We start from the raw sequence: 8,737 nt of genomic DNA, 5'->3' as shown, positions 1-8,737 counted from the left end.
ACCCGGCCCAGTCCGCTCCAAGCGCCGCTCCGGCCCCTTCCTGCCGCTGGCCCGCCTCCCGCCCCGCCCGCTCCCGGAGCCGCCCGGGAATCCCGGGCCCTTTGCTCCAGGAGGGCTGTGGGAATCCTGGATAGGCCAGGCCTCCTCCGGGATCGTCCCCAATCCGGAGGGGCCTACGCCCTCCTTAAATCCGCCCACCCCTCCCGGAGACCCAGTCTGCTGGCCGCAGACTGTCCTCTCATTTCCACCCAGCACTCTTTAACTTTCCAAAGTCACTGCGCGGCAGTCAGAAACCTATCTCTCCTGGGAGGAAGCCGAGGCCAGGAGAAGCCATGTGATCTGAGATGGAATCTAAACTCGAGTGGCCTAGGTTTTCTCATACGTAAAACAAGAATAAGAGCTGAAGCACGAATTTTGCAACTCTCGGAAAGGACCCTAGTCCAGGGCTTAGCTCAGAGCAGGGGCTAAGAGGATCATCAGTTACACAATGATTATTGTTTCTCCAATGTTCACACGCTCTTACAATCTCATTTGAGCTTGCCTCACACATAGCACATAGACAAATGAGGAAACAGACCCAGAGAGACTGAGTTACTTGCCTGAAGTCACACAGCTTGCCAGAGGTTTCTGAGAGTGGGGCCTTGCAGCCCAGGTCTCCTGAGTTCCACATCCTGTTTTTTATCTCACGATGTCAGTTGCAATCTCAGCAATTCCTCTAACGAGCTGTGTTTTTATCTTTTATCCAGAAGGCAGCTGTAGGTCAAGAATTTATTGTCCCTTCCTGTCAGAAGGCCTAGCTATCAGTCCCTAGCAGGGCAGATACTGCTAGTTATATCATATGATCAAATAAAATCTCTGATGGTAGCTCCTCCTTTAAATTTTTTTTTTAATTTATGGAAAAAAAAATTTTTTTTTATTTTTTATTTAACTTTTGGCTGCGCCTGGCCTTCTCTAGTTGTGGCGAGTAGGGGCGACTCTTCGTTTCATTGCAGTGGCTTCTCTTGTTGCAGAGCACGGGCTCCAGGCACCTGGGCTTCAGTAGCTGCAGCGCTTGGGCTTGGAAGCTGCAGCTCGCGGGCTCTGGAGCGAGGGCTCAGTAGTTGTGGAGCATGGGCTTGTTTGCTCTGCAGCATGTGGAATCTTCCCAGACCAGGGATTGAACCCACATTCCCTGCATTGGCAGGCAGATTCTTATCCTCCACGTCACCAGGGAAGTCCACTCCTGCCCTTTTTAAATGGTGCAGGAGAGCAGGGTGGGGGGGTGGCTTTGAATGGAACACACACTCCCTGCCATCCCTTGGTGCAGAAGAGGCAGGGCTCTCATTTCCTGACGTTTCACGGTATCCTCCACCCGGTTCTAGGCACTTGAAAAGGGGTCATATCTAACCCTTACAACCTCCTGGGGAACAGGCTGTTAGTGGACAAGAATGATCCATTTTTAAAACGAAGAAAACGAGGGACTTCACTCCTGGTCCAGGGGCTAAGACTCTGCGCTCCCAGAGCGGGGGCCCCAAGTTCAATCCCTGGTCAGGGAACTGGATCCCACAGGCTGCAACCAAGAGTTCACAGGCCACAACTAAAGATCCTGCATGCCTCAATGAAGATCGAACATACCACATGCCTCAACTAAGACCCGGCACAGTCAAATAAGTAAATATTAAAAAAAAAAACAACAAAAAAAACCAACAAACCTACATGGGCAAGGGCTTGGAGGGCTATAAAGGGTGGTGTTTGGAGCTGCATTTTAGCTTGAACCAGAGCAGAACCACATGCAAGGTGGGGAATGAGGATGGAAGGGTCAGTGGGACCTTGCTTGGCCACACTGAGTTTGGACGTCATCTATTTCCCTGAATAAATTAAAGAACAAACTAATGAACAAAGGACTCCTGGGAGTTCTATACTCTCTATACTCTGTTCCTAAAGGATCAAGTGATTCCAATGTTTGTGTCCAAATAGGCACATTTGGACACAAGCATCGCCCCTTGGCCCTGGGCCTGCCTGGGGGAGGCCTTATTTAGCCTGGCCTGGCTCCACTGAGCTTTCCTTGGGAATATCTATGTAGGGCAAGAAGACAGCCCAGCTGCCACTGTCCATCTACCTTCCTTGGTGTCCAGCCCCCTTTCCCTGGCCCCAGACCCTGTGTTTAGTCATCATCGTGCTCTTTCTGTTACTTGATGAGAGTCCATGAATGTTGCCCATCCCAACACCCTGGTGGACCCATGGATTCTCAGGGTGGTCTCCCTTCGTATTTGACTTGATCCACCCACCCCTTCACTCTCCAGAAGGCCAGCTGAGCTCCTCCAGACTTCTTCCTTGAGCTCCAGCAAAGGGCCAGCTATACCTGCATTTACTTAGGGAAACCTCCTCTGGTTCCCCTTCCCCCTTAAAAAAGTGAGTCCCCAAACCTCCTTTCCTGGACAAGGTAAGCTTGACATAAGAATTTACTTTCGATGTTTCTTTCTCTTCCAAGTGCATACCCCATTTCCTGGGCCCCTCTATTCATTTTTCCTTCCAGACAGGTCCCTGGAGGACTGTCTGCCCCAACTTCCCCTCAGTCAGGATGAATAAGAATCCCCAACGTGACTATAGAGCTTTATGATTTACAAAGCTCTCCGGTAAAAAGGGGAATAACCATAGTTGCTACCTCACAGGATGAGTATTGGGTGAGATCAGATGATTAAAACGCTTAGCACATGTGCAGCATGTCGCAGAGGCTGTCAATTTTCCCTCCTCCTGTCCCGTCCCCCTCTGGTCTCTGATTCAAAGACAAAACACTCCACTTGCAAAGCACTGACTTTAAGTAGTTGGCACAAGCCTGGTGACTTAAACCCAGGCTCCTGTTTACCACGGTTTCTCTGGGAGGGAGGTTATGACTGTCCCTATCTCACACACAAGGACACTGAAGCTCAGAGTGGCATTGCCACCTGCCCACGTATGCACAGCTTGTAGGGACAGGACTTGGATCTTGGGTTTTGAACGTCAAGGCCTGTGCTCTTCCATGCTACTATGCTGCCTCACTTCCCTCTACCCTGATCTTCCTCACCCATCTTGGAGCCAGTGTGCTTCTTGGGGGCAGGGTAGGGGGCTCACTAGGAGCGGCAGAGCAGGGCGGGTTCTCCTCACAAGAATCTAGGACGTCAAGGCCTGCCACCTGCTCGGAGGCTTAAATTTCTCTGCAAGGGCCCTTGGCTAAATTAGGTAATGGGCTAGGACTCTGGGAGGGGGTGGCTCGCTGACCCCAGGATCTGATTGGCCAGGGCATCGGTCCTGGGGAGCAGGGAGGTGGGAGGAGAGGGTGCCCCTACAAATCTGAGGGGCTAGAGAGGGCCAGGGCATCTTTGAGTGGTGGTGTACGGAGGTGACCTGCAGTGGTGGAGTCCAGGTTGGCACGCAAAATGGTAAGGACCAGAAGGGACTTCCTTTCTGCCCTCACTGGAGCTCTTCTGGGCATCTTTCAGATCTGGGTGCTTGGTGGGGCAGTCACTTGGATGTGTGAAGATGGAATCAGAAGGCTCCTGGAACCCCGGTGTCTGGGAGGAAGGCTGGAAGACGGCCTTGGACTTGTATTAGAAGGGGAGGGCTAGTGAGGACGTTCCAGGGGTCCATCCTCCAGGCATCCTGGTTCCCTGAGATCTTCTGAGGCTTCTAGCAGTGTGGATCAGAGGATTGTGAGGGGCCTCAGCTTGTCTCGCTCATGGTGGAGAGGGGGTAATCCAGCAAGGCAGTGAGTGGTGGTAGAAGAATGGGCTGGAAGCCTTGCTAAAGCCCCGCTCTGGAAGACAGGAGGCCTGCTCAGGAGCAGGACCCCAGAGCTCCAAGGGGCCAAAGATGATACAGCAGGATTAGAGAGATGTCAGCCTCCCTGAGAGGGGCTGGGATTTGAGGCTGTGCTTCTCCACCCAGAGCCCTCCCCGCTTCTCTTCAAGGAGTAACTAGACCCGGAGGGCAGCTGCTGTTGCCCATGCCTGACTAAAAATAGTCTGCCCTTCTGGCTCAGGACTGGGGAGGGGGAGGGGAGGAGGGAGACAGGAGGACAGGCCCCGCCAGCCAGCTAAAGGACTCCTAGGATGCTTCAGCTACTTCCCTCACGGCCAGCCTCAGTCCAGAGCCCTGGCTGGGTGGCTGGACTTGGATGTGACTGGAACTCTCCAGAGCCATCTGTCACCCCCACAAGGCCAACATCCCACTCTGCCCAGCACCGAGTGGTATTTACTCCGATGACTGAGTCGTCGGAAGGAAGCTTACACCCTCTGTCTCTGTAAGTTCTCAGAGGGAGGGAATGTGCCTGACTCCTTGGTGGTACCAGGTCTATGGCCTGACCCTTGGTCAGTACTCAGTAACTTTCCGTCACATTATTATTTGTGTGACCACAAACATTTATTGAGCACCTATTAAAGTACCAGGCGTGATGAGTAGGTAGGGGAAACTGGAAAACCATGCTGGAATCGTGCTGGCACTTTACAAAGCCTTCTCACTCGGCTGATTCCAGCTGATCCCCCAAAAGCTGCTGAGAAGAGATGAGGCCACATTTAATGATTCGCGGAAGGTGGGGGAGGGGGGGCGGTCCTAACTTGATCTCTGATTGACAAGCGAGACATAATCCCCAGTTCTTCAAAAGTGGGGCTGGGTGCTGTGGGGGCATGCCCAGAGTGGGGCAACTGGGAGCTGTTGCTCGCAGGCACTTAGGGGGCATGTACAGAAATTGGGGTGCAGGAGAACGGGGTGAAGGCAGGAATGTACTCCGGGCTGCCCCTTCGGCTCTTTGATGGCCCGTGTCTTCTGCAGACGGACCAGCAGGCTGAGGCCCGGTCCTACCTCAGCGAGGAGATGATCGCTGGTGAGTGGGGGTGGGAGGGCTGGCTGCTGGGAAGCGGGGTGCGGGCGAACCTGGGGTGTCTGGGCAGGCAGGGAGAGAGTGTGTGGATGTGAGGCTGACAGTCTCGCCAGGCTCACCGCGGCCCTCTGCCCTCCTCGCCCTGGCAGAGTTCAAAGCCGCCTTCGACATGTTCGACGCGGATGGCGGCGGGGACATCAGCGTCAAGGAGCTGGGCACCGTGATGAGGATGCTGGGCCAGACACCCACCAAAGAGGAGCTGGACGCCATCATCGAGGAGGTGGATGAGGATGGTGAGCGGGTGGCCCTTGGGGGGTGGGAGGGTGGGCGGCGGGGAGAGGGTGGCAGCGAGGGCTTGGCCCGCTCACCACCCGCTCCCCTCAGGCAGCGGCACCATCGACTTCGAGGAGTTCTTGGTCATGATGGTGCGCCAGATGAAAGAGGACGCCAAGGGCAAGAGCGAGGAGGAGTTGGCTGAGTGTTTCCGCATCTTCGACAGGTGCGTCGGGGGCCCTGGGAGCAGCCAAGCGCCCAGCAGTCTGAATCTGGCCCGCAGGGCCCGAAGGTTCTGGGGGGGCGGGGGAGGGGTGCAGGAGAGGGCGGGGAGCGTGGCGCGAGCGGCTCGCCCCTGCGAGCCCTGAGCTCCCCCCCCCGGCCCTACCCGCCCGCAGGAACGCGGACGGCTACATCGACGCCGAGGAGCTGGCGGAGATTTTCCGGGCCTCCGGAGAGCACGTGACAGACGAGGAGCTCGAATCCCTGATGAAGGACGGGGACAAGAACAACGACGGCCGCATTGACTTCGACGGTGAGGGTCTGGGGCCGCGGGGACGAGAGCCCCCGCAGCTTCGCGCCCAGGCTGGCGTCCTCCGCCTTGAGGGCGGGGCGGGGCGGGGCGGGGCCAGTTTGTGCAATGCAGCCGTGATAGCCGGGCGCCACGTCTAAGAGGCCGGAGCTGCCCGGCCTCGTCCGCCGCGGGGAGACTCGTGAGCGCCCCTCTGTCTCCTTTCCCGCAGAGTTCCTGAAGATGATGGAGGGCGTGCAGTAAGAAGTTGGCCCTTGCAGCCACCGACACCGCGCGGCCCTCGGGCGTGGGCGGCACTGCCCCCCGGGCCGCTCCAGTTTCCCCGCCCCGGGAGGGAGGCGCGGCCCCGTCTGGGGATGTGTCTGGAAGGAATAAAAGGAAACATTGCAAAGCGCGTGGCCTGAGTAGAGGGGAGGACGGGGACGGATCGAGTGTCCCGGGCCGCCTGGTTGGGCCACCGTCCAGGGCGCCGGCAAGGCTGGAGCCGCCTGAGCGTCCTCGGGTCCGAGCGCAGCGGGACTCGGGAACCCGAGGTGGCGATCCGTGCCCTCAGAAGTTTCGCGATGGAGCGTGCGTGACAGCTTAGCCGAGGGGCCGTGCGGCGCCTGGCGCTTCCAGGGCCCCCTCTGCTTCTAGAATCAAATTCAGATTCAGTCCCCTCCTCTCACCGTTGCCCCTCCCCTCGAGAGGCTCCGGCCTCTCTCTTTTGCTCTGGAGGTGGGTGCACTTTTAAGCCCTCGGGCCTGTGCACACGTTGTTCTCTCTCCTTGGACTGCCCTTCTTCCTTTGCCTTGGCAAATCCTGCAGCCCAGCTCAGATGCCATCTCCAAGATACCAAGACCCAGCTCAGATACCATCACGTCCTTCCTTGATCCGTGCGGTGACTGGCTGCACTCTGGCGTCCAGAGCTCTTTTGGAAACAACTCAAGGATAGTGAGAGTCGGGACGAAGCTAATTAAGTGCAGTGGTAGTTTGGCTTTGGTCAGGCTGAGTTTGAATCCTCATTGCTGGTGACAAACCACTCTCTGCTCCCTATCCTAATCTGTAAAATGGGGACAATGACAGACTTATCTTTGGGCTTACCTCGTGGCTCAGCTGGTAAAGAATCCGCCTGCAATGTTGGAGATCTGGGTTTGATCCCTGGGTTGGGAAGATGCCCTAGAGAAGGAGAAGGCTACCCACTCCAATATTCTGGCCTGGAGAATTCTATGCATTTGTACAGTCCATGGGGTCCGAAAGAGTCAGACATGACTGAGCGACTTTCAGAGGTTTGGAAGGACTAGTTAATGTGTACCAAGTGCTTAGAATAGAGCCTAGCACAGTCAGCATACAGTCAATCCTTTTAGTAATGTTATCATCTTGAAACATTGAACTCTTATTCATCACTCTAGCCCTCTCTCTCCAACTCTGTGTTTTCTTCTCCCCTTTCTGACTCATTCATGTTTCCTGGATGGTATTTCCAGCCAGGAGCTGTGCTGGAGTTTAGTAATCATCCCTATGAGTGCCTACTGTGTGCTGCTCACTGTCTCATTTATCCACACAACCCCTGGGACAGATGCCCTTATTTCCATTTTACAGAGAGGTTTGCTCTAAGTTCCCAAGTGTGTACAGGTAATATGGGAGTGGATCAGGAATTCTAACACAGTTCTACTTTAACCACCACTTATTCCTGCTACTGACATGCCTTTGCTTGTGTACGGATTCAGTCACTCAATCGTGTTTGCCTTTTTGTGACCCCATGGACTGTAGCCTGCCAGGCTCCTCTGTCCATGTGATTTCCCAGGCAAGAATACTGGAGTGGGTTGCTGTTTCCTTCTCCAGGGGATCTTCCCAATCCAGGGATTGGCAGGTGGAGGCTTTACCACTGAGCCACCTGGGAAGCCCCACTGATATGTCTGTCTGTTCCCTAAATTTCATTCTCCTTGAGGACAGCACTGTGTCCTCTTCCCTGCCTTATCCCCAGCCCCCAACCTGGGGTCTTTACCTTGTAGGCACTCAACCGCTGTACTGAATGAATGTGAATGACGATCATCACAGGAGCCTAGCAGGCTACAGTCCATGGGTTCACAAGAGTCAGGCGTGACTTAGCGATTTAGCAGCCACGACCACCTTCTCATACTTCCTGCTCTAGTGTCAGAAGCCGAGGTCAAACTAACTTACACCAAAAAGAGATTTGTTGACTTGTGACACTGGGATGCCAAGGCGTGAAGTGGAGGCCAGAGTTTCAGTGTCATCGCTCAGCTATTTGTCTCCGCTTGGCATTCTTCCATCTGCAGCTGTCTCCACCAGCAGCCCAGACTGACTCCCTCCTCTTTTAGCAGCCCTAGTAGTGTTCAAGAAAGCAGTTTTACTTTCTTGGAGGGATTAGTTCTGAATGATAATGTAGAGTTGGGTCTCTGTGACTGACACTTGTAGGCCACGTGACCATCTGGGGTGGGGGGCGGGTCAGACACCACGATCTATGAAAGCACATAAAGAGGCTTCCTAAGGCAGGCAAAGACGCATCCACCTTGGCCAGCACTTAAGAACCAGTGTCAGATTCTGAGCTCTGCTCTTCTCAGACGTCTCCCGGCCTGGTGATTTTTTTTTTTTTTTAATTTTATTTATTTCTGGCTGCACTGGGTCTTTGTTGCTGCGCACGGGCTTTCTCTAGTTGCAGCAAGCGGGGCTACTCTTGGTTGCAGTGCGTGGAGTTCTTATTGCAGTGACTTCTCTTGTTGCAGGTCATGGCCTCTAGGGCATGCGTGGGCTCAGAGGTTGTGACTGGCGGACTCTATAGAATGTAGGCTCAGTAGTTGTGGCGTACCGAGCTCAGTTGCCTTGTAGCATATGGGATCTTCCTGGACCAGGGGTCGAACCTGTGTCCCCTGCATTGGCAGACAGATTCTGAACCACTGGACCACCAGGGAAGCCTGGTCTGGCGATTTTCTTTTTATTTTTTTGGTGATTTTCAATTTGAGAGTGTCAGAATCATCTGGACAGATTACTGGGGCTAGAACTTGCATTTCTAGCCAGATCCCGGTGACAAGTGGAAGGAACACACCATGAGAAGACTGCTCTGTACCTTTAACTAAATGGCAATGATACCCCCTGGGAGC

General features: G+C 54.6%; 1 protein-coding gene across 1 annotated transcript; it reads left to right on the top strand.

The window, feature by feature from the left end:
* The first annotated feature begins 3,287 nt into the window (after positions 1 to 3,287).
* Positions 3,288 to 6,030, top strand: TNNC2 (troponin C2, fast skeletal type). The gene is made up of 6 exons (XM_020896885.2): positions 3,288 to 3,398; positions 4,786 to 4,837; positions 4,984 to 5,127; positions 5,219 to 5,333; positions 5,506 to 5,642; positions 5,851 to 6,030. Exons 1-6 carry the CDS (start codon positions 3,396 to 3,398, stop codon positions 5,880 to 5,882), a joined length of 483 nt encoding a protein of 160 aa, XP_020752544.1. The 5' UTR covers positions 3,288 to 3,395; the 3' UTR covers positions 5,883 to 6,030.
* The last annotated feature ends 2,707 nt before the right edge of the window (positions 6,031 to 8,737 follow it).

The sequence above is a fragment of the Odocoileus virginianus genome, chromosome 9, assembly GCF_023699985.2.
Source record: "Odocoileus virginianus isolate 20LAN1187 ecotype Illinois chromosome 9, Ovbor_1.2, whole genome shotgun sequence".
NCBI classification, from domain to species: domain Eukaryota; kingdom Metazoa; phylum Chordata; class Mammalia; order Artiodactyla; family Cervidae; genus Odocoileus; species Odocoileus virginianus.
This window is presented reverse-complemented; position numbering and strand designations above follow the sequence as displayed.

Bases quoted from the DNA above. Each gene is read 5' to 3' on its own strand.
- TNNC2 (XM_020896885.2), top strand. The intron at 5,128-5,218 runs GTGAGCGGGTGG...CGCTCCCCTCAG, and splicing joins CGAGGAGGTGGATGAGGATG to GCAGCGGCACCATCGACTTC. The intron at 5,334-5,505 runs GTGCGTCGGGGG...ACCCGCCCGCAG, and splicing joins TGTTTCCGCATCTTCGACAG to GAACGCGGACGGCTACATCG.